Here is a 25,378-nt window from a genome sequence, read left to right on the forward strand (position 1 = left end):
ATGTTCATCTGATAAGGCAAAGTTGTGTGATGAGGTGGGGAGGCAGTGCTTGGTCAGTCCTGTCAGCCAAAGCTGTCATCAGAGATCACCATTTCATCCTGACATTGCTTTGCTTAGGTTAGGAAACACTGAGAAGACCAAACCCCATCAGTGCAGAGTTCTCCTCCCTTGCTTCTCTGCAGCTCCTCCTTTATGTCTGTTACTTTTCTGCATGCTCTAGCTCCCAGGTTTCCTCTAGCCCTAGCCTCTCACAAGTTCACTGCGAACATGTAAAATAGTTAAAAACACGAGACTCAGAAAAATCAGAACAAATAGAAGTCATACGAAGAAGGAAAGTGGGAGGAGAGGGATGAGTGAAAAGAGCTTACAAGAGTATAACCCTGTGATGTTAGTTTTGTTACACACCATTCTTAGCAGTCACTTGTTTACCCTTCGTAAACAAGAGTTGTATCTCCTTGTGTATTCAAAGCATCTCAGTTAGGTGTTTGAAAATCCCAGCAATTAGCAGATGGAAATTGTGCAGGCATGGCATGAAGAAATGTGATTTTTATTTACTAGCTGTTATGTTCACTTCATTTTGCCTTTCATTTTCTCAGCATGAGGCAGAATAGGAGTTACCCTTCCATCTTTAGCCTCATTTCGTTGCAACAAGAAAATGTTGTTGTTGAGGCTGAAGTGACTACTTTGAACACTTAGAAGATATCCCCAGCCAGGAGCTAGGAAGGGGATATGGGTACTTACTGTTTCTGAGCCTGATCAATCCGGTTCCTGAGAGTGACAATCTGAAAACAACACACATGACTAGGGTTTTTAGGGATAAAGAGACTTCGTTACATCACAGAGAGGAGAGTTTTACCTGCTGAAGTGCTGGGAACAGGTGCCTGTGATAGGGATTAATACTCCCTTTGAAATAAAAGCTTACTCTTTCTTGAAGGAGAGAAGTGTTACTCCTTGGTGATAAATCTTTAAGCCAATTTCACATTTCAAGGGAAAGAAGAGCTAGAATTTTATAATCCTTTCTAGTAAATTCCCTATCCATACAAACTAATCTACCATAAACTCACACGTCAAACTGCAGGCAGATGAACTGGAATGAGTGTCACTCTGGCCAACTGGAAAGCTCTCTCATGGCCTCGCCCCATGTATGAGTTGATCTCACCTTCTCACTCTTTCTCTACTCCTACATGTTAGGAAAAACATCACCTTGAAGTCCAGTAGACTTTGGATGGGGACATCAGGAGTGGAGGCCGCACATTCTACCAGAACACCTTTGTTAGCTGGCAGAGAAGGAGGTGAAAGCCTGCAGAAGTCACCACCTTCTTAGTCACTCATCTAATTTTAAACGTTCTGAAGATGGCAATATTAAGGAGAGCTTCAAAACCACAGGGGAAAAGGTTGGAGCAGGGGCTCTGAACATCTTCCCAAGCTCTGTTGGTGACTGCAAGCCGTTAGAGCGTCTGTCTGACAAGATGTTGTCTAACTTTGCTTTGCCATGGGTAGATTTAGATTTCAACCTGATGCGTGGAAAGCAAACACCTACCTTTTGCAGCGTAAGCACATTCTGGCCTGCCTTAGCATTGCAATCCTGGCCCATAGCCCTGGACTTGCTACTGAAATCTCAGGACCTCCAGCGCAGTGGAAAAGCCCCAGAGAATGAGAGTGTGACAGGGAGTCCTCTTTTGCCCCCTCACCTTCTCATTTATAACCAAGTCAAGGTTCTACCTAGCTTTTCTCATGTGGAAGAATGCATTGGTCAAGACATGCACTTTGCTCCTGCTTCTGGTATGCTTCAAAGTTTTCGACTGCCTTTGCATGTCCAAGAACCAGTGACCCAGCATTTGAATATTTAAAGCAGTGTTTGATACTCCCCACGTGCAAAACAAAAACAAGAAGTCCTACATTCAGGTTGGCCCAACAACTGGTATTTCCTGGGTTGCACCTTTCCATGGCAAACAGACAAAATGAGAGACTGAAACATTAGCAGGAACAGGACAATACAAGGAAGGAAAGAGCAGCTCATCAGCTGCTTTTGTACTTACTCATGGAATTTTTAATATCTGCTGCAGCAGTTTAAATTGTCTGTGGTTACTGGCTGTTTTTCACAAGTGTGGAGGAAAACCAGCTCTCTCTTCAGTTTGACCCAAGGACTTAAGACTTACCTTCACTGACAACCTTGCCATAGTGACCATTACACTCACTCTCCAAGGAAGCACCAAAGAGCAATGGATTCTAGAGCCAAAGTACAGCTCCATTCCTGTGTGTTCCGCTTCCTTCCTTCATCTCTCCCTTGTATCCTCACTCATCTCTCCCTCATCCTCTTCGCTGTTTCCACTTACCTTTCTCCTCACTTTTCCTGCTATACTTTCCCTTATTTTCCCAGTTCTAACATCTCAGCCGTGCATTTTCCTTCTACTTGCCATTATTTGCACTCTATGGCCTTGATTCTCCTTATTAGCTACCCATTCATTTGTCTGCATAGAGACCTCATTACCATAACATGTACAACACACCTGCCACTGCTGTATTTCCTGCTGTTTCACACTCAGATGACCCGTTATCCTTAAGCTAGCTCTCTTCAGTATTTTGAATCTAGGTAGCCATTAAGCCACAAGGTGAAGAACCTTCCCACTCTCCATACCATTCTTTTCTATGAGGTCCAGGATGCTGCTTGTGCTTCCCTAAGCTTCTGCTTCTATCTCAGGTGTGTTGTAGCTATCCCTGCATGCAACTAAAAGCAGAGGTTTGGACAGAGAGTTATTTGTAGAGATGAACTGAATGGACTACATGCTCAGTTCTTCAGCTACAACCCTATTAGATCCTGACTCTTCTCCTAAATTACTTCATCTCTTTTCAAAGAACACAAAGGGAGAGAAAAAGGAAGTGAAGGAAGTCACACAAGATGCATTTTTCTCTTTTCTCTTCGCACTTGGAGCCAAGTGCCAGTTTCTGCCTGGCACCTGTCCTCTGACCATGCTGCAGGCTCATGCATTTGGTAGCCTTTGCTGCTGATGTTACACAGACAAGTTCATTGTACTTACAACTTGGAAAGCTCCTGCAGCCTGCAACGTAGTGTTAAAATCTAAGAGAGATTGAGATAATTACATTGGTGTTGCTCATTCCCTGTCAGCGTGTGTCTGTGTAATTGGGAATTAAAAGTAGAGCAAGACAGAGTGATCCAGTAGGATTTCTCAGCCACTGAAACCTGGTGTAGGTAACTCATTGTGAAGGAAACCTATTCACTTCATGTTACCATAAGACAGTGCAGTCAGATGCTCCTGTCCGGAGACAGGTTTCAGTAACTCCAGAGAACTCAGTCCACAGGGAATCTGTCTGGGACAGGTATAAAACTTCAAACATTCAAGTGTGAAATCAAAGACACTTAAAAACGTTACTTTGTGATGGAGATGAGTGAACTGAGACTCTTTTTGTACCACAGTTACCTAGAAGATAAACAAGAATGAACAAAGTGTGTTCAAGTAGGTGCATTTTCCATTGACACTGGCTATCCAAGAAGGCACTGAAAGCCTTGAGAGTAATCTATGAAACTTCAGCCTAAAATGTGAAATCCAGTCCAAGTACATCAGGGGGACTATAGTTCCAGGTGCATTTCTGCTTAAATATTCCAAAAGGTCATTGAAGAATCAAGTGATTTTGCCATTGTACAGCTTTTGCCAGAGGATTCTTGGAGATTTTAATGTTTTGGAGCTAGTATCATTAGAAAAATGGCTTTTCCACTCACCTCATATTTTTTCCTCTTTATTTGCTCAGCAAAGTCATACTTCTCAGTCTGCAGCTGGTATAACCAGTCCCACAGTTCCTTAGCCTTGTCCCTGTGTGTTTACGGAGAAAGGGCAAGAGGAGAAATTCATCACATCACGTATTTTCTAGTTTTCACATCACTATTAGTGAGATATTTTACATTTTGTTCAATTCCCTTCATGCATTATCCTGCTAACTTCTTCTGGCCTCTGAAAGCTAGTAAGCTAGAGCTAGTAAGCTCTGAAAGTTAATCAAGGTCACACTTCTTCACATGAGAACCTTTCAGCCTTCTACTCTTGCGTGTACCCAACACTAATATACTTCTGCCAGATTTAATTTTCCCCCGAACTTGTAAGGATAAAAACGTGTCCAGGGTAATTAGATGAAAAAGAGGAATATCCAAATGCCTCAGAGATGAGCAGAGCAGCTGACATTGTGCAATCTCATCTGCTTCAGGACTGAAGTTAAACTCCACTGTGTAGAGTCCAGGCCATCACGTGAAGACTGCTCTGCACCTGAGCACTCAGCTCCCAAGCCTCCAGCCTTAGTGCTATTCTTATTCATAACTTAACAGCTCTAACTGCCCTAGGAACACTGTGATAGTAGAAACCAATCTGTGAGTTTGTTCATCTTACTTCAGAGCTGGGTTTAAAGTCTGTGCCAAGTCCACTGGCTGACACCCTAATTAGGACAAGCTGACAGGCCATTTCAATAATATCTCGTGTCTCATTTCCCCCTCTGTTCTTCAGACCAAGGAAAAGCAGAGCTTGATATTGTCCCTTGAGGAATTTCAAGGAAAGCCTCCTCCCTCATTCTTTTGCTAGAGAAGACTCCAGGACAGTAAGTCCACATTTCAATGGATTACATAACAGTAAGTGACGGCAAGCGTGTTACCTCAGCTTGTCTTCATTAAGATGGTCAATGTTCAAGGGCTTGCGCCTCTCTGCCAGGACCTTCTTCTTTGTCTCTCTAGCTGTTTGCTTCTTCCCTCTCTTCTGATCAGCCTATTTTCAGAACATCAACTCATGTCAGACTGCAGAAACGCAGGCTGAACAAAGTAAGTTCATTAACAGAACATGTAAGACAAGTTGCCAGGGATCCATAAGAAGGAAAGTCAAGGTTTTTTTTTCTCAACTTATAATAAAGACTCTTTCTTGTCAGTCCAGTTGTTTAACACTTGATCCATGCATTTACCTTTGCCAGATAGCTGCTGTATGAGGCACCCATGGAGGACAGAGCCTTCTTCTTCTTGAGATCATCCTCGGCTTTTCTCTTGGCATCTTCTTCCTCTCTCCGTGCCTTTTCCTCCTGTAGAGTGCAAGACATAGAAGCAAGTTACTTTAGGGGAGATGCTCAGCTTCTCTGGCAACGTGTGTCAGTACAGGGAGTGTGACCAGATAAAATATATGCAAGTACTGGCAAATCCCATGCCCTGCCCTTGTTTTAAGAAGATGGTCATCTCTTCTCTGGACCGAGATAGACAGAATCTGTAGTTTCTTTCCATCTCTAGAAATCTCCTCCACCTGAATGTTGAAACAAAAAGAGATATGAGCATGCTTACCGCAAGCCGTGCTTGACGCTCCTTCTCCTTCTCAGCCCGGATTCTCTGTTGCTCTGCTCTTTCAGCTCTGCGCTTCTCCTGCAAGAAGCAGTGACAGAGGTTTGAACTCAGGCCTGTGGCTTCATCTGCCTCTCACAGTACCCACCACCAAGAGATTTGGTACACAGTGAGCCATCGGCTCCCTTGCAAGGATATGCAGAATAGGGCTGACGTGCAAATACCAGGTGTAAAATGGAGATGAGTGAGAAAACAGATGTGAGAAGAAGCAATTTGGAGGTGACATGAATCATTTCTATGCATGGCAAACTAACAAGATTAATGGTTTAAATTCTCATCTTTATCTCTCATCTAACACCGTGGATGAGCAGTACAGGGACTCACAATCCTCTCCTTAAGGGCAACCAGCTCTTCTTCTTCCTTTCGCCTGGCCTCAAAGTGGCTGTCAATCAAGGCCTGCAGTTCAATCAGGTCTTTGTTCTGCCTTTTCTTTTGGATGTCCTGGAAGAGCAGCAAAAAGCTTTCAGTAAGCCTGTAGTACACTAGGAACACACCCTGGAGACTCCCAGCACTCTGCCAACACACACAGAAACAAAAGCAGAAGGTATTGCATTTATCTATGGGCTAGATTCAGTAAGTGTTGATGCAGGTCAGAGACATTCAGAGGCTCATCCATGTGGTGGTCAGGAGCCCAGAAGGAAACAGAATCCACAACTTCTATTTCACTGCATAGAGTTTTATCCTTAGCTTTGCTTAGCAGCCTCCTAAGTACAGAGTTCAGCCAAAGGACTGGGATGCGAATCTTACCTAGAAAATACCCCTGCATTTTTGAGTAAGGCAGATATTTCTGCAGAGATTTTCAACACCGGTTTTTCAATTTCATGTCAGCTTTTATAGAAAAGCATTTGGATCCCTGTTGTTAATCTTTTGCTGTCATTTCAGGTGGAGTTTCTCAGCAACAGTTGAGCATAGACCTGCTTTATTTCAAACTGCTCAGTAACTTTTGGATCATTTACAGCGGTGGGACAGAGGATCTTAGACATCCTAAACCTCTTGCTCCTTTTGCTCCAAACATTCAGAGTGTAAAAACAAACAACCAAACGAACAAGTAAATAAAGATTTTGTCTTGTACATATTAGCCACAAATGTATCCAGAGGCCTTCAGAGAGGAGAAGGTAGCTTTTAATGGAAAACACCAGCAAGCATTCATTCTGTCCTGGACAGTATCTTCAGCTGTATTCAGTACAGGTAGAGTTACATGGGTTTGCACATATGTATAGCTCAGGTACAGACAGACAAACACATACAGCCTCAGGAATACTCACATCAAAATCTACTTTCTCACCCTCTGGTATTTTAGGAGCAGTTAGCCTGCAGAGAGACAAAATCAAAAAGGAAAGGGAAAAGAAGGGAAGGAATAGGAAAAGGAATAAGAGAAGGGCAAAGGAAAAATAGAAAGGGGAAATAAGAGGGGAAAAAAAGTGAGAAAAGACAGAGAAGAGAGAAAAGAGAGAAAAAAAAAGGGTTTTCATGTTAGAAAAAAATAGGCAAGTCCTGAACTGATCTGCCCTTGAGAATGATGCTGACAAAGAGAAACGTTAATGGAGATGCAGAGGTGTGAAACAGCAAGTCAATTGAAAACTAATCCAGAAAGCACTAGAGACTTTTGAACTTCATGGAGGCTTGTTCAGAACAGGGAGTCATCTGGGAAAACTCTTTCCATTCCCAAAACCTATGGCCATTCCCTACTAGACAGAAACACGGTGGCCCACAAGGCTGTCAGTGAAGTGGTGCACTCCTTGTTCTGGGTGCTTAGCAGAGTGGGAAAGGGAAGGTGTTGGAACCCAGAGCCAGAATATCCTTAGGAAAACTTAGTTAAGCTCTAGCTAGCCCAGCCTAACATTTGCCCTTCCTCCAGCAGTCAGCAATCCTGGATGGAAGGGTTGCTCCCAGCTACAGGCTCTGACAAAGAATTTACTGCCAAGCCACCTCATTTGCACTGGAAGTTATGGGACATGGACAGTTTGTGATTTCCCCAACTCCATGAAGAACTTGTTTGAAAATCCTGGCCAGTAACTGTTGCTAAGGTGCCCCCTGGCAGGAGCAGATGTCCTGAAAAGGGATGCAGGTCATTGGATGAGAGAGGGTTCTACAAAGGCTTCTGGTGGCCATTTGCATAATAGACACTACAGGCTTCTGCTGGATCAGAAACATGATCACAACGTTTTGAAACTCCCTACCCTTCATACTTACTTTATTCTGGGCTTCTCCTCTGTATTTGGAAACATGGAGCAAAACAGGAAGGGAAAAAGAAGGAGAACAGTTAGAACAACAGAGATCATGCCAGCTGCTAAAGTAAAAGGAGGGAAGGGAAATTCAATCTTAGGGGAAACATCCCAAAGAAACTGGTTAAATCACAAACACTTCCAAAAGAAACATACAGGCTCACATACCCCTTCTGCTAGGAGTGAATCTGTTTTTATCCTTAAAACAGAATTTGGCAGAAAAGAATCAAGAGATTGTATAAAAGTCCCAAACGTAGCATCTGGAAGGCAGTGCTTTCATGTAAATGATAAATTATTTTTCTCAAAATGTCCTGACCAACTTCTAAGAGGACAGCTGGGCATTTAGGTGGAAGAAAACATTGCCTGTTTCAATCAGCCCTTCATTCACTGAAGTTTGCTTGAATTTGTAGTATAGTCACTGATAAAATAGGCTTGGCCAATTTAGATTAAATGCCTCATATGGAGGCCAGAAGGGAAAAAAAGGCTGATCCCATATATTCTCTGTGTCCATGGACTCCTAAGACAGCTTGGGACACATATCCTGGAGATACCATGATGCCACGAGAAGGATGTTTCTTTCTCTGTACCATGTGGTGCCCATCAAAACCAGCTTGGAAAGGCCATCCTCTCTTAGTGAGCAAAATTTCCATTAGTGTAATGGAAATAATCTTTGTATCTCCAGGAGAGGTGTAATGCCCTGAAAGGAGGGCTAAGCCATCACAGAGACTGGCAGTCGGAGGTGTCCCCCTGCAACAAGTGACCTTTTTCTGGCTCTCAGAAACATGCTGTCTTCAGGAGTTTCTTGCTTGACATTTGTGCTTGCGATCAATCCCCTTCCCTGCTATGCCTTTTATACTTCAGTTATTAGCCCCAGCCTAATGCCAATAAGTTCAGCACAGTTATTCTCACAAATAGAAGTGAATTAAACTTACGTATTTATTCTGGCCCAGTCTCACAGGGGCTCAGATTGACTTTCATAACCACATGCTACGTTTGAACTTTCAGGGATGCTGGATTTTGCTATTTTGCTGTACAAGACTTTCCCTGTGTTGGTTCAGTGGGAGGAACGGAGGTAAAAAGCTCACAGACTATTAAGCCTGGTAAAAACAGGCGGCTTTGTAAAGGAAAAATGAAACCTGCCTCCCTCAGGAGTGCTTGTCCATATCAAGATACAGAAAGGTATTATACTACCTAATAGAATGTAATATATTACATTGTACTATGTGGTATTAATTTCATCAAGTGCTCATTTGCATCAGCTTTGGGCCTCACTGGGGAAAGTGGGAATAGGAATGGGAACAGAGAATAAAAAAAAAAATCAAAAATAATAAGGGAGAAGATAGCAAAAATTGATACTAGAAAATATGTAGTGGAGATGCTTGCAAGGATGTTGTATAACCAGAGATGGAGGAAGTGACTGGAAATGAGCAGCTGGGATAATTAAGAGAAAAGATGTGAGAGAGGAATAAAGGAGATCAGAAGCAAAGCTTTCTTTTCTCTCACATATCAATTTCAGTAATGAAATTTTTGAGATAGGCACTTTCCTCACTTACTGCAAGAACGTTGCCTACTAAAACATATCTCAGCAGAGGCCTCTAAATGCCAGAGCAATGCTAATAAAATACACAACATGTAATTAGAAAGGATTTAGAGCACCTGTATAAAGGAAACCACAGATCACTCCTGAAGAAAAATAGGCAAAAAATGTACTTCTGTGTTCCTCCAGTTATTTTTTAAATCATTTTGCTTTTCAAATAGCCAGTGAGCTTCTTAAAACGTAAGTTACGTTATTCCATTTTTGTTCTTCAGACTGGACAGTGGAAGTAGTCACGATTAACCAGTCTACAAGGGATGTTAATTCACACAGGATTCCCTTCCCTCATGACATAGCCAGGTAATTCTCATAAACATTCCTGTTTAACTTAAGGCTGTCAGTTAGTAACACTTCAGAGGGAAAAAAGAGGAGAGGAAACGAACGGAATTTGTTTGTTGACCTTGAGTGCCAGGATTGACATCTGTCAATGACTGGGTGAATTTGGCTTCAGCTTCCACCAAATCAGCTTTTTAAATGTAATTAAACCAACAAACAATTGTCAAAAATAAATAAATGTATGAATAAAAGGTTGGTTAGTTTTCTTGAAGAAAAAAAATGTGTAGTTAGGATATTTAAAGGTGCCTCCAGAAAACCAGAAAAGAGGAAAATGAAGAAACAGAAGGATTTATTTAAAAATGAGCAGTAATTAAGATGTCCTTTGCAGTGCATGATCCAGCATGGTCCATACTGAATGCACCAAAAGGAGCTCAGAGATGTGATTTCTTTTGAGATACCCCATCTTTCATGAGAGAGTCAAGGAACTGGGCCAAAATTTATTGATACACAGGAATTGTCGTAGCAAATTCCTGTTCTTGGTGGTGGATTTTGACTGATCTTGTGCTCATTCTGCCCACGGAGCACGGGGCTGTGGCAAAATCCCCATACACATTCCTGCCTAAAGAAGGCAAGAACCACTGGAAATCCAAGTTCACTGACATGGTGGTTAGAGGTAGAGTCTCTGAATTTCTGGTTTCCAAAAGAGTTGGTTCAAAGACAATACACATCATGGTAAACACATCCTTGCATTCTCCTGCTCAATCTGTGAGATATTCCCACCACACTCCTCTTTATGCAAATCCATCTGACCTGCCTTTGCTGCAATCAGAATCCCTAAACACCCTCCCTTGCCCCACTGCTGAGAAACATCTCTAACCCATAGTGTGTCCTTGAAAAACAGTATGCTATTAAAAAAATAAGAGGAAAGAAATAGAAGGAGAGAATGAAAGAGGAAAAGATCCCATTTTGAAGTGAAAAGTGATGTGAGAGGCTCTGAAAGGTCCTCAGAGGATATCCTTAAAACTAAAAACTAAAAAATAAAATCCTGAAAAGTGAGCAAGAAAATTAAAACAAACAAAATGGAAAACAAAAACAAAACAAGAAATCACAGAAAAAGAAAAATAATTTCCAGTGGTGTTGGGCTTTGTCTTTGAAAACATCTGGCCAAACATTCTAGGGGTTGAGGCCATCAGAACACAACTTAGCTACCTCAAATGCTTTCGAAGTCCATGAGAGTCTTTCTGCACCTTCAGGCTGATTTTGCATTTGGCTCCGGGGGCTGAAGTTACCTGCCCACATACAAGAGCAAAACTGACCCTTCATAGATTTGATCCTTTCCTGATTCTCATTCCTATCCATGTATTCCAGGGCCTATTTAACCAGATTTTTTAAAATTTACTATTTTAAGCAGCAAATGAGTTGTTCCATCAGTCTGACTAAATTCAGTTGTATGTTCAATGCTGAGGACAATTTTAAGTGTGTGGTTGGAGCAGAAATTTAAATATCTGCAGATTCCAGCCTGAAGAGCTTGACCTTTGAGAGAGGCATATCTACACAGGGCCCAGCTCCATTTTTAATCACGCCAGTGGAATTTAAGAGAGACTTAACTAATTATTTGGTTTGGAAGGTTATGATAATGAGAGATGTGATACACGGTATCTATCTCAAAGAGTAGAAGAAGCTTCTAGAGCTTGGGTTTCACCACCTCCTACCCTAGTGGGGATGTACAGAGTTCCCAAGAGTAACTGGATATACACAGTGAGTGATTCTTTGCGGCAGAGAGGTTTTGGCCCAGTTCCTGAGTTTAAAATCAAGTGAAGAACAAAACCAACCAAACAAAAAAGAGTGAGATGTTAGAAAGATGACTTTGTTGTCCTAAGACAACACCGAGCTACCATCATAGTATCCGCCTTCTTCATCAGCTGTAGATGGAAGGATAAAAGCAAAAGAAAAGAAGCACAGTAGTCAATCCACAACCAGCATTGTTGTCCTAAAAGCAGTTGTCCTTGCTCCCTCCCCACTACGCTGGGAACCTGGGGATCTCTGGAGATCAAATGAAAAGAAGAAACAAAGGCAGAAGGGTGTCTAGCTCTTAACAACAGCCACAAATAAATACGAAGCAATAGTAAGATGCAGTACATTTGCAAGATGTTTTAGCCAGAAATGACTGTGCTTACTATAGTGTCTCATCCCACTAGGAAAATGCCAAATCATGAACCAGTTGAAGTTTAAGTACAGAGTTGTTTTACTCATTTACTGGTTCTTAACAGGTAAAGGTGTGTCCCGTAATGTACTCCACCCTACATTGCCCAGCACACCTGGAAATAACAAGTCATAAACTGAACTCAACAATTATCTTTGTACCCCCTGACAGAATTTCTATCTGACACTGAAGTACTGTGCTCCTGATCTCCTATGGCATCCTATAAGGAGCTCAAGGGCAGGTTTTATGGGAACAGAACATATCCATCTTCCCATAGGAACGGAACATATCCATCTTCCCATAGACTTTCCTGAATTTCTATTATGAAAGCTGCAGCTTTAGTTATGTAGAAGTAGGGACAAAGGAATAGCTCCAGGTTCAGACTCATACCCAAATCCAACAATGTTGGGTCCTCTTGCATCCAAACAGCAGCTAGAAACTTTCACGTGAATGGGAACAAAATATCTGAGTCACTGAACCACCAGATAGGGACTCACTCTTTCACCTCTTTGTCTCTCAATTCTGTCTTTCCAGGGTAACAAACTACACCAGTGAAGAACACCTGAGCCCTGCTCAGCCACATGTTGTGGGTCATTATTTAGTCAGGGCTTTATATATATATGTATATACCCAAGGGATGTGCTGACCCACAAGCTCCGAAGAACAAAGAGCCTGAGGTCACTGCAGTGAAGCTGAGACCACAGGATCCACATTGCTGTACCTATTTTGTGGAGCCTTTTTGGTTAGCAAGCATACAACCCTTTTCTCCAAGTTTGTCCAAAGCCATCCAGAGAGGCCGCTTCCCTCCCACGCTACCTGTGCTCTTGAGCAAGGTCAGTGTGTTCAACACTGTTTCCCCAGCTCTGAAAAAGAAAAAGGATGAGAGTCTTTAGAGGTATCATCACGTACCTTCTTCAGGGGCTTCTTCTGCGTCACGGCGTGAGCAGCGATGGAAAGACAGGAAATGGGAAGAAAGAAAAAAGGAAGAAAACAGAACAGATATTTAAAGTTCTTGGAAGCCTGAGGAAGAAACCAGGGAATGTGTGAGGGGAAAAAAGGAAGTGATTAGTGAATTAAGGCAAAGACAAAAGGTATCTGGAGAGGCTGTTGGGAGTTAAAGATGCTGTAAGGTTAAAGTAGTAGTAAGTAGGGAGATTAAAGGAGAAGAAGGCTGCAAGGGATCGTTACGGTTAATATTTGTTTCTCTTGCTTTGTTCTCTTCTACCAGCCCAGGACTCCTGTTCACACACACTCACACCTGTGTGGCAATTACACAGAGTAAATCAGAAGTCATGTCACATACCTGGCTCATGAACTTCATGTGTGAAGTGTCATGGAACAAGATGAGATAGAAAATAAGAGAATGAGAACGAGAAACCTGTTATTTCACAAAGCAAAAGAGCTTTCGAGCCAAAGGGGTGGAGAAGTGGAGTGGAAAAGGGAATAACATTGAGAAGTAAACCTGAGAGAAAATAGGTTAATTACATTTGAAATAGCATGTAAACAGAAGTCACAGGAAGGGAAAGGAATTTGGTCAAGTGAAAATGATTTATGATAACAGTGCAATGCTTTAAACAAAGCACTTACGAAAGCACTTACATTTTATGCATAAAGCAGAACGTACCAAGGTCTACCTTGGTTTGAAGTATGCACATGAACAGAGCACTTTCAAGGCGCTATCAGATCCATCCTTTTCTACAGCAGCATTCCAGCCCGTTCAGATTAACATGACGTGTTTGGTAACCTGCTGAAATGCCTGCTGTAACTCATCATCAGCACTCAGCTAACTTTCAGAGAAGCTCGGTTCTCTGTTATGGATCTACGGCCAGTGCCATTTCCTTCCTTGAAGACAATCTGGATGGTTGTGTAAATTTACTGCTCTGCTTCACATTCATTTGCAATGGAGATTTTCAAATTGATTACTTCAGAGGAAGAAAATGTTGATTAAAGTCTGTGCAGGTCTACAATTCATTCCTCTAAATTCAGCAAGGCAAGAATTGATTAGCAGTGCAGATCTGAGGGACAGCTTTTGATTTCCAGCCATACATGCACTGGTGAATATTTTGCAAAGCAGGCATAAAAAACAATGCAAAATCTTTCTGTATTCACGTTCCTTATGTTTAGTCAATGGGTCAAATTCTGCCCTGAGATTTGAAATGAAGCTTTCACTGTAGATGAAATATTCATCCTCATATCACAGCACAGGATTTAACCCATTCCACAAGGATGCGTTCTGCTGATCTACCCTTTCACAGTGGCATACTTGTTGCTCAGTTTTTAATAACATTTCCAAAAAAGAGAAACAAAAAAAGACATCCAAAATGCATGCAATTCATCATTAACAGCTTGGTTATCATCTCCTGTCACCTTGTATTCAATTCCTATGCATGCTGTCCCAGCAGGCAGGCACTGGGGAGTTTAGAAGTTAAATCACATACCTGGAGGGGGGGCTTCATTTAGTAGGAGGTGTCAGGGGAAAAGGATACGAAAGGAAGATAGAAGAATTAGAAGTTATTCAGGAAGGGATCACCTCAAACTTTGGTAAGATCAGGTTGAAAAGGGTATCTTTTGCACACTAGGTTATAGAACAGTGTTAATAAGTGTGGAAGGGGAGAGCATTTATGGTGGAGTATGAAGAACACAGGGAGGGGATGTCATAGAAGTGAAGGATAAAAGGGATTTGAATGTTGATGGATTGCAGCCATTTAATCATGCAACTATAGAAATACTGGACAACTTCAGTATCACCCATGACCCTTAAGTTCAAATAAAACAGTTTCACAAGTGTGCAGTGCAACCTATTTCAGCTGCATGCATGCCCTTGTGGGAGAGTAAGTATGAGGGTATGACAGTGACTGCAGGGAAGTCTCGCTTTGGGTGCGTCTTTCCTTTTCCATCTAAAGCTGCCCCATCTGAGATCCCCCACTGGCAGATTTGGGGCTTAGCTCCCCAGAAAAGGAAATATTCAGGTCTATGCATTGTTTCTCCTAAGCTTTTGACAAGGTGCCACTGCAGGTACAAGTGGTTTTATCTGTTTCCTACAGAGATAGTGAATTTTAGGGGATGGATTGATTCTTCATGACTCTGGTTTGCTTCAACATCTTCAAATTCCTAGGTGCAGAAATGCCTCAGATAAACACATAGGGATTTAGACATTGCGTGCACTGTTGGTTAGATGGAAAACACCAGTGAAGAAAAGTAAAAGAAATAGGGCAGGGAACACAACAGCAATAGCTCTGATCTCATGCAGGATCCAGGCCGCAACAGCTGAGATGTGTGAGACAAAGGCAGCATTAATAGCACAGAATCTAAATACTAACAGAGCAATGTGAAGAGCTGCCAGAGGCTCTCACTGTGTTCACATCTCCTTCCTCTCTGCTACAGACAGACGGTTCCAAGGGAAAAGACAAGGGAAGGCTGTACGCAAGGCCTTACTTAAGCAAATCTTGTTAATAGTTTGTTCAGATTCCAAGCCACTACATGTGTTAAAGACCAAGACACAGGACCAGGGAAGCTGCTCAGTTGGCTTAGGACTGCAGGGGAAGGAGGTGCAGAGCATGCAGAGCAGCTGGTATGGCAGCAAGGTGCCCCAGCTTGGGCAAGCCACACTCAAGAAAGACTTAGGAACAGGTGAGAATGAACGAATATAGCTAAAATGGGAAGAGTGGGATGGGAAATGAGATGATGTAAGAATAGGAGGGAGCTGGTAAGCAGCACACACACGAATGTTGAAGCATTAAGTCACACAAAATCAATCAGACATCCCCCCAGCCTCAGATACCGAAGGATGCTGAGTTGGTCTCCCTTTGCAAATAGCAGAGGGGAATAGCTGGGACCGGCTGCACTGAGGCATGGCTGGTCTCAGAAGCTACCCAAAATGCCACAGAATCACTTGCACACTGTAGAGGATGCTACAAGTTCAGTTTCTGCTTTTCCACAGAATAAATCTTGTAACTTTCCTGTCGGCAGCCCAAGGAAGTCTCTGAGTCCACTCAGTGGCCATCAGTACAGCTGACACTTTGGAGTACTGTTTACAGATATGTTATTACGTTTTTCATGCATCAGTTAACTCATCCTCATTATTATTCATCACAGGGTACAGGGAAGTATTACTGATGGAAGGTGTAAGGAAGCTGAAGTTACAGTTTATAGTTAATGTTTGTGCTTTTATCTGGTTCCTTCCACCATCTTCGAATTCCTGAGTATAATATCAGAGTTACTGATAGGCTTTTCTCTTATTTTTTTTTTTTCCTCTTTTGGTGATGTTTCCACTTTGTCCCATTTCAGAGCACAACCCAATTGTGAAATGGCCAATCGCAATTGAATCTCCAGCACTCAATAACCCTTCACATTGACGCAGAGGAATTCAGAAGTCACATACCTGGTTCATGGACTTCTTTAAGAGGGAAGTAGCAGGTGAGGAGATGCAAAGAAAGATAAGAGAATTAGAGCATGAAAGAGAGGGTCATTAAAAAAAGAAACAAACGAGTTGCAAGTTTTTTAGCCAGGGTGGAGGGGGTTAAAGGCATAAAAGTCATTAATAAAATTAAAAGAGAAATATGAGGGGAAATGGATGTCTATCAGGAAATTGTGGGGAGGCAGGGGGGAGGGTGTTGGGAGATGAGATGCAGGTGAATGATAGTCGTGTTAAAAATCAAGTACCATCAGTTGGCACACGGATTAACTTGTATTAAAGACAGGTCCATCACCCATAGGTTTGAACATGTGAGAAGGGCACAGACAACCCGCCTTTATTCATGTGCATAGAAATCCCAGCCCCTGCAGAAATCAGTGGGCTTGGAGGAGCTGGCACCTATTCCCCCAGTAACCAGGATTTCACCATCTATATGGAGCACACCAGTGCAGGACAGTGAACAGAGCACATTCCTGCTCTCAGACTCATGGAATGAAGTGTGGGCATCCAGAGAGGGGCTGGGAGGGGCATTTAAAGGTCAGTGGAGTCGGGCTGGTGGGCAGATGCTCTGGTAGGCATGATGGATTACCATTCATGCTAATCACACACTCTGCCTTTCCAGATCTGGCATTTAATACACATTCTAAAATCAAGGACGACAGCAATCTTGTTCTCCTCATGTTTGCAAAATACATATTAACCTGTGAAAATACCAATAGCGGTGTAGTGGTGGGGAAAAAATCATGTTTGTTCCTACGCAGTGACCGGGACAAAAGGGAATATGAGTCTGAAGGTCTGTCCCACATCCCACCCTGCTGGAGGAGGTGCTCTGGGGAGCACAATCCCTTTCCCAACTGGTGTCCGCACACACAGCCTGGTTAAGGAAATCAGAGCATGAGGGCAATAAAAGCAATACCCAGCCCAACCCAGCACCGCATGCAACTGCTGGAGAGACCAATTGTTGCAGCAGCAACAATGATGCATTCCATTAACAAGCATGCATTAAAGGACCTTCTCTGCTCAAGCTGTGGAAGGCATTGGTGTGGGCAAAGCTCTTAGCTCAATATAAAAAAAACACATGCTCTTCACATCTTGTTCAATCCCCCTGCCTTCCAGCCAGGAGGGCTGTCAGGAGGCTGTCAGCTAGATCAGAACAGCAATTAGTACTTATTATAGCTTGTCCTACACAAGTGAAGCAGCTCCCAGCAATCACGCAGAGGATATTTTCACATCCTCTCCTCTTCGGCCACCTCCAGAATTCCTGCACATGTTACTGCTTCAGACATAAACAGGAATTTGCAAACGATGGCACATACCTTCCGCATGAGCATGAGCTTTAGTGGGTGGAAGAGTCACAAAACAAGATGCAAAGAAATACAAGAGCGTTAGGAACAACACCCATACAACAATCTTGCACCCATACAAAATGGAGGGAAGGGGAATTATGAGAATATATGACAGGGAAATATAATAATACGGATAAAACAAAAAAGCACTACTGAAAATGAGGGCACTGGTAGAGATAGTAAGAAAGTAAAGTTGATTTAAGTGGCCATATCAGGTGTCATTTGTCTTAAATGCACATAACTGCAGTTCTGGATAAAGCACACAATCTCACACTGTCAAAGCTTGTCCAGGCTTACAGTGAAATTACAACCTGAAGCCAACAGCTTTTTAGTGGCAGGAGGCTGCACTTACTATCATGAGATGACTGCTTAGAAACTCCATTGAATCAACACGGAGAAAGCCATCACCTATCATTTGCAAAGCTAAATAATATAGAAGACATTGCCAGTTGCTTTATTACACAACAGGTTTAACACTAAGAAATAGGCATGAGGAAAGGCTGCCATAGGAGCACCAGCCATGGGCACAGTCACAGGTTGGCCAGCACTTGGCACTACATAAATGGAGGCCCAAAACTTTCTGCCTCCCAAAGGGACTCACACAGCCTCGGAGCAGAGGGTATCCAAGCTGCCTAAGAGTTTTGTTTCCCAGCAGCTTGACACTTTGTTTTCATGCAACAACTACTACACAGTATCACCAGGACATTAAGGGTCTAAACAGAACATGAAGGGAGAATCCAACAGAGTTGTAGGCTGAATTCTGCACTCCTATGTCTGTTTTCAGTTCCTGTTTCCCTTTGATATCTCATGTTCTCTTGGCCACATCTGAGCTTACTCTGAACAATGAGAATTTGGGAATCATCTCACATACCTTCTTCATGGTGAGCTTTAGTGAGTGGAAGAGTCACAGAGCAGGATGCAAAGAAAAACAATAGCGTTAGGAACGGCAAGACAATCTTGCACTCACACAACACAGAGGGGAGGGGATGCCTGAGAATGGATTGCATGGAAATAACACCGATACAAAAATCACTACTGAAATTGAGATTGCCTGTACCCTGATTTATTATGAGCATAAACCTGACTTAAGTGGCCACATCAGATGTCATTTGTCTTAAGAGTACATTACTTCATTTCTGGATAAAGCACACAGTCTCACACTGTCAAACTTGCCCAGGCTTACAGTGCAATTACAACCTGAAGCCAACAGCTTTTTGGAGGCATGAGTCTGCACTTACTATTAGGAGATGATAGCCTAGAAACTCCATTGCATCAACACAATGAAAGTCGTTTTTAATCATTTGCAAAACTGCCAGTGGCTTTATTAAACAACAGGCTTTAAACCTAAGAAATGGGCATGAGGAAAGGCTACCATAGGAAAACCAATGGGCACAGCCACAGTTTGGCCAGCACTTGGCCCAATACAACAGGACATTCAAGGTGCTGTGCCTCCCAAACCAACATACAGCCAAGGAGAAGAGAGTTTCCAAGCTGTTCTAGGGCCTTATGTTTCCCAACAGCTTGGAAATTTACTTTCATGCAAAAATTACTAGAACGTATCATCAGGACGTTAAGTGTCAAGACAGAACATGAAGGGAGTACAGAACCCAACAGAGTTGTAGGCTGAATTCTGCACTCCTATGTCTGTTTTCAGCTCCTGTTTCCCTTTGACATCTCGTGTTCTCTTGGACACATCTGAGCTTACTCTGAACAACAGGAATTTGGGAATCATCTCACATACCTTCCGCATGGTGAGCTTTAGTGAGTGGAAGAGTCACAGAGCAGGATGCAAAGAAAGACAAGAGCGTTAGGAACTGTAAAACAATCTTGCACTCATACAGAACAGAGGGGAGGGGATGCCTGAGAATGGATTGCATGGAAATAAAATAACATGGATACAAAAGTCACTACTGAAACTGAGGGTACAGGCCATCTGAGATATGAGCACATACCCAAACTAGGTAGCTGCATAAGACATCATATGACTTAAATGTACATTACTGCATTACTGGATAAAGCATGCACTTAATACCAAGAGCTGGTGGACAAGTCCTTTATAATCATTTGCAAAGCAAAAATATATATATATATAGAAATCATTGCCAGTTGCTTTATTACACAACAGGCTTTAAAGCTAAGAAATGGGCATGAGGAAAGGCTGCCATAGGAACACCAGCCATGGGTACCCCCACAGTTTGGCCAGCACTTGGCACAACACAAATGGAGGCCCAAATCTTTGTGCCTCCCAAAGGGACTCACACAGCCTTGGAGCAGAGGGTATCCAAGCTGCCTATGTGTTTTATGTTTCCCAGCATCTTGACACTTTGTTTTCATGCAACAATGACTACACAGTATCATCAGGACATTAAGGGTCTAAACAGAACATGGAGTACAGAACCCAATAGAGTTGTAGGTTTAAATCTGCACTCTTATGTCTGTTTTCAGCTCCTGTTCCCCTTTGACATCTCGTGCCATTTTGGCCACATCTGAGCTTACTCCAAACAATGAGAATTTGGGAATCATCTCACATACCTTCCGCATGATGAGCTTTAGTGAGTGGAAGAGTCACAGAGCAGGATGCAAAGAAAGACAAGAGTGTTAGGAACTGTAAAACAACATTGCACCCATACACAACATAGGGGATGGGATATCTGAGACAGTATTGTGGGGAAATAAAGCAACATGGATACAAAAATCACTACTGAAATTGAGGGTAGAAGAAACCTGAGATATTACAAACATAAACCCAATTTAAGTTGCTGTATAGGATGTCATTTGTCTTAAATGCACATTACTGCATTACTGGATAAAGCATGCACTTACTACCAAGAGACAATGGAAAAGTAAGTCCTTAATATCCACATGACAAGGGCCATCTTTAATCATTTGCAAAGCTAAAAAAAAAAAATATATAGAAATCATTGCCAGTTGCTTTATTACACAACAGGCTTTAAAGCTAAGAAATGGGCATGTGGAAAGGCTGCCATAGGAACACCAGCCATGGGCACCCGCACAGAGTGGCCAGCACTAGGCACAACACAAATGGAGTTCCAAGGTGTTGAGCCTCTCAAAGACACATACTCAGCCCTAGAGCAGAGGATATCCAAACTGCCTATGAGTTTTATGTTTCCCAGCAGCTTGACACTTTGTTTTCATGCAACAACTACTACACAGTATCACCAGGACATTAAGGGTCTAAACAGAACATGAAGGGAGTACAGAACCCAATGGAGTTGTAGGTTTAAATCTGCACTCATGTCTCTTTTCAGCTCCTGTTCCCCTTTGACATCTCGTGTTCTCTTGGACACATCTGAGCTTACTCTGAATAATGGGAATTTGGGAATCATCTCACATACCTTCCTCATGATGAGCTTTAGTGAGTGGAGGAGTCACAGAGCAGGATGCAAAGAAAGACAACAAGAGCGTTAGGAACTGCAAGACAATCTTGCACTCATACAGAACAGAGGGGAAGGGATGTCTGAGTATGGATTGTGGGGAAATAAAATAACATGGATACAAAAATCACTAGTGAAATTGGGGGTACAGACAGTCTGAGATATGACGAACATAAACATGATTTAATTAGCTGTATGAGACGTTATTTGTCTTAAATGTACATTACTGCTTTTCTAGATAAAGCATACACTTAATACCAAGAGTTGGTGGAGAAGTCCTTTAGTTCAACATGACAAAAGCCATCTTTAATCATTTGCAAAGCTAAAGGAATATAAAAATCATTGCCAGTTGCTTTATTACACAACAGGCATTAAACCTAAGAAATGAGCATGAGGAAAGGCTGCCATAGGAACACCAGCCATGAGCACCCCCACAGGGTGGCCAGAACTTGGCACAACACAAATGGAGTTCCAAGGTGCTGTGCACCCCAAAGAGACATACTCAGCCCCAGAGCAGAGTGCTTCCAAACCATCTGGGCTTTGTTTCCCAGGTCCCTGATACTTTGTTTTCAGGCAAAAAATACTATACAGTATCACCAGGACATTAGGAGTCAAGACAGAACATGAAAGGAATACAGAACCCAACAGAGCTGTAGGTTGAATTCTGCACTCCTATGTCTGTTTTCAGTTCCTGTTTCCCTTTGATATCTCATGTTCTCTTGGCCACATCTGAGCTTACTCTGAACAATAGGAATTTGGGAATCATCTCACATACCTTCCTCATGGTGAGCTTTAGTGAGTGGAAGAGTCACAGAGCAGGATGCAAAGAAAAACGAGAGCGTTAGGAACAGCAAGACAATCTTGCACTCAGACAACACAGAGGGGAGGGGATGTCTGAGTATGGATTGCATGGAAATAAAATAACATGGATACAAAAGTCACTACTGAAACTGAGGGTACAGGCCGTCTGAGATACTATAAGCACATACCTAATCTAGGTAGCTGCATAAAACATTATGTGACTTAAATGTATATTATTGCATTACTGGATAAAGCATGCACCTAATACCGAGAGCTGGTGGACAAGTCCTTTATATCAACATGACAAAAGCCATCTTTAATCATTTGCAAAGCTAAATAGTATAGAAGTCATTGCCAGTTGCTTTATTACACAACAGGCTTTAACACTAAGAAATAGGCATGAGGAAAGGCTGCCATAGGAACACCAGCCACGGGTACCCCCACAGTTTGGCCAGCACTTGGCACAACACAAATGGAGGCCCAAATCTTTGTGCCTCCCAAAGGGACTCACACAGCCTCAGAGCAGAAGGTATCCAAGCTGCCTAAGAGTTTTAGGTTTCCCAGCAGCTTGACACTTTGTTTTCATGCAACAACGACTACACAGTATCATCAGGACATTAAGGGTCTAAACAGAATATGAAGGGAGTACAGAACCCAACAGAGTTGAAGGTTTAAACCTGCACTCCTATGTCTCTTTTCAGCTCCTGTTTCCCTTTGACATCTCGTGTTCTCTAGGCCACATCTGAGCTTACTCTGAACAATGGGAATTTGGGAATCATCTCACATACCTTCCTCATGATGAGCTTTAGTGAGAGGAGGAGTCACAGAGCAGGATGCAAAGAAAGACAAGAGCGTTAGGAATCACAAAACAACCTTGTACTTACACAAAACAGAGGAAAAGGGATAAGTAATAAACCTGATTTAAGTTGCTGTATAGAATGTCATTTGTTTTAAATGCACATTACCTTCCCCATGAACTTCTCTAGGTGGGAAGTACCACAGGACAATGCAAAGAAGCATTGAGAGAGGCACATTAATACACAGGCTGAATTATTTGTCAGGCCAGATGGAAGAGTTTAATCTCAATAAGGGATGAACTAAGGGCAAGGTGAAGCAGGAATGAGGCACAGGTGAGTGGAAATTAGCTGCACTGTATGAGAGGAGCAGCCTACAGCAGAGGAGGTTTTGGAAGAAAGGTAGGGACCACAGACAACACAGTGACCATGTCCTGCTCCTCTTGTCCCACCCTTCAATTCCTCTCAGTGCTAAGGAGATGATGGGAAAGGATGAGGAAGGTCAAGGCACATACTTTCTTCATGAGCCCCAGCAGCTGGGATGAGACAGAGAACCAGAACAGTGAGATGGAAAACAGTTAGACTAAAGGGTGTGGGAAAGCAACAGAGGAGCATAGAACACACAGGTGTGTGAAATAGAACGTAAAATGGAGACAGGTGACCAAGGTGTGTATGGATGCAGGAAATGTAAATCCTTCAGGACCTGCACTCTGCAAAAACCCTGTCAGCTGCTCAGAGCTGGTCTGCCCCTATTATAAACAGGTTTATGGGTTTTTCATACGTGCCCGTAGCACAGTGCTTTGCAAATGCAAAGGGAACCAACCCACCCTTTGGCTCCTCATACTTGGAGCACCAAGCCCCAGACAAATCAAGTACAAAGGGTGGGTTTCTGTTCCAGCCCCTTTCCTGGTCCTGCAGATACCACACACCCTGCAGAGAGCCAGCTGAGTTATTTGCCAGTATCCTCACAGATATAACTAATAACACCACAGAATGCAGGCGTTATTATTTATATTATATATAATACTATATATTATAGTCCATAACTCATAATATATATGATATACTATATATAATATCACATATTATAGAATATGTACTGTGTAACACATGGCTAAACGCATACCTTGCCACAGATGGATTTTGGCTTTAAAATCCATCTGAGCATTATCTGCCAAGCTATGCAGGAGAAACCAGTTGATATGGGATATAGACCTTCAGAGCTAGACCTCAGCTGCTCTTTGGCTGGTGTTATCAACACCCAGGGCTAAAAACCAGCCTCAGAGCCTGCTGTGGTCTGGAAGAGGGGATGGTGCCCACATTTCCCCACACTATTCCCTCCCCAGAACCAGTGGAGGTGTTGATGGATACACAACATGTGGGGCACCCATGGTGGGACCCCAAAACTTCCTCAGATGCCTGTCTAAACCAGTTGATCCTCGTGTGGGAATGGAGAGGCCCGAGGAAGTAAGTGTTTTCAGGTGAGGTATCCCTTGTCCCAGCATCCTTCTCTCTCCTCTTGTTTTCTTCTACACCGAGCCCTGCAAAGAGCAGACTGAGACGTCCTTCCACATACCTTCTTCGTGGACCTCTTCTGTGGGTGGCAACATCATGCAGCGAAGAGAATGAAGAAGAAAATTAAAACAGAAATATCTTATTCAAACATCCTTGCAGTTTTCCAAGCACCCAGGGTAAAAATACACAGTATTTATATATACACTGTATTTCCATATATATATATAACTACACACTTACATATGTGTATATTTATACATGCACATTATATATGTGCATCTATATATAAAAGACCTAGTTTCCTACCAACTCAATAAGTGACATCAATAGCTGCCATTGCATTGATGTCTGTGGCTCAGGACCACATCCTGGCCACCAAGTGTGAACTCTTTGCTCTGTATTTCTCTGCACACATTCTTCCTCTGCACCAAGAGAGAAAGAAAGCAGAAGCCATGTCACATACCTGCTTCATGAGCTTCAGATGGCAAGCGTCACGGAACAAGAAACCACAGCAAACAGGAAAATGGAAACAGAAAACTGTTAGAAACTGGTATTCTAGTCAGGTAAGGCCTGAAGAATAAGTGGTTAGAAAGTGATGGGAAGAAATTACATGGGTTGCTTTGGAAGACAGCACAAAGGTCAAGCAAAATTGGGGAACAGTGCAAAGATATGCATCAGAGGAGATGGTCATGCAGGTAAAGAAAAGTAGGATGACAGTCACCTGCCTTTTAATTTCAATTATTACAATATTGAAACTCAAAAGGAGACAGTAAGGGAAGGAAAGAGAGAGGCAAGAAGTACTTCTCCTTTTAGGAAGGCTTGTCTGTAGGAATGACACCCTTTGCTCACTCTTTGGGCATTTGACAAGATGCAAAGAAGGATGGAGTATGAGCAGCACTGACACCTCCCCAGCTCTGCCCCTCTGGGCAGCAGCCACTGGAGACACCTCTGCCATGCATTTGACACTTGCTGCTCTTGGGCCCTTGATCTCCTTATCTCCCTGGTAGGGATGCTGAGGGAAACACAGCTATGCCTTGGAGCAGGAACTATTCTGAGCAAGCTCCCTTCTGTTCCCATCACTGCTGATGGGAATTACTTAGTGGCAGCAACCTTAGGGGAACCAACTGCTCTGCATAAAGGCCCCAAGATGGACATTTCTGCAGATGATGGAGTCTCAGAAGTGGGCAATATGGGCAGTTCCACCTCCCATAAAAGGCTTTCACTTGATCCTTTAGAAAATGTCTTGAACACTAAAGTGAGCTCTTAGAAGATAGTAAAAGTCTTTTGGATGTGCCCCAGAGTTCTATCCTCATTTCAGTTCCAATACCATGGGAAAATGAGGGATGGCAACTGACAGCTACACTTGCCTGAACATGTCAGAAGTGCCCAGCAAAATCAGCAATACACCTCCAGAATCTTCCCCTCCCTGCTGACTGCA

At 42.7% G+C, this 25,378-nt stretch overlaps 1 protein-coding gene across 50 annotated transcripts in view; it reads right to left on the reverse strand.

The window, feature by feature from the left end:
- The window catches only part of TNNT3 (troponin T3, fast skeletal type), a 34,152-nt gene that overhangs the window by 2,105 nt on the left and 6,669 nt on the right, over positions 1 to 25,378 (reverse strand). For 2 of the 50 annotated variants that reach the window (XM_015286535.3, XM_015286531.4), the window contains 21 exons: positions 24,404 to 24,415; positions 24,002 to 24,019; positions 22,420 to 22,434; positions 21,606 to 21,620; positions 20,792 to 20,806; positions 19,968 to 19,982; positions 19,177 to 19,191; positions 18,307 to 18,321; positions 17,406 to 17,423; positions 16,057 to 16,071; positions 14,114 to 14,125; positions 12,979 to 12,990; positions 12,585 to 12,602; positions 7,571 to 7,589; positions 6,643 to 6,688; positions 5,702 to 5,818; positions 5,321 to 5,398; positions 4,954 to 5,067; positions 4,654 to 4,763; positions 3,740 to 3,830; positions 3,039 to 3,079 (listed from right to left, as the gene is read on the reverse strand). In XM_015286535.3, coding sequence (XP_015142021.1) covers positions 3,039 to 3,079; positions 3,740 to 3,830; positions 4,654 to 4,763; positions 4,954 to 5,067; positions 5,321 to 5,398; positions 5,702 to 5,818; positions 6,643 to 6,688; positions 7,571 to 7,589; positions 12,585 to 12,602; positions 12,979 to 12,990; positions 14,114 to 14,125; positions 16,057 to 16,071; positions 17,406 to 17,423; positions 18,307 to 18,321; positions 19,177 to 19,191; positions 19,968 to 19,982; positions 20,792 to 20,806; positions 21,606 to 21,620; positions 22,420 to 22,434; positions 24,002 to 24,019; positions 24,404 to 24,415 — 811 coding nt within the window. Of the gene's footprint in view, positions 1 to 741; positions 783 to 3,038; positions 3,080 to 3,739; positions 3,831 to 4,653; positions 4,764 to 4,953; positions 5,068 to 5,320; positions 5,399 to 5,701; positions 5,819 to 6,642; positions 6,689 to 7,570; positions 7,590 to 12,584; positions 12,603 to 12,978; positions 12,991 to 14,113; positions 14,126 to 16,056; positions 16,072 to 17,405; positions 17,424 to 18,306; positions 18,322 to 19,176; positions 19,192 to 19,967; positions 19,983 to 20,791; positions 20,807 to 21,605; positions 21,621 to 22,419; positions 22,435 to 24,001; positions 24,020 to 24,403; positions 24,416 to 25,378 lie in introns of all 50 variants that reach the window. The other 48 variants (XM_040700661.2, XM_040700654.2, XM_015286539.3 and 45 more) reach the window with 37 other exon arrangements.

The sequence above is a fragment of the Gallus gallus genome, chromosome 5 (assembly GCF_016699485.2).
Source record: "Gallus gallus isolate bGalGal1 chromosome 5, bGalGal1.mat.broiler.GRCg7b, whole genome shotgun sequence".
NCBI lineage: Eukaryota > Metazoa > Chordata > Aves > Galliformes > Phasianidae > Gallus > Gallus gallus.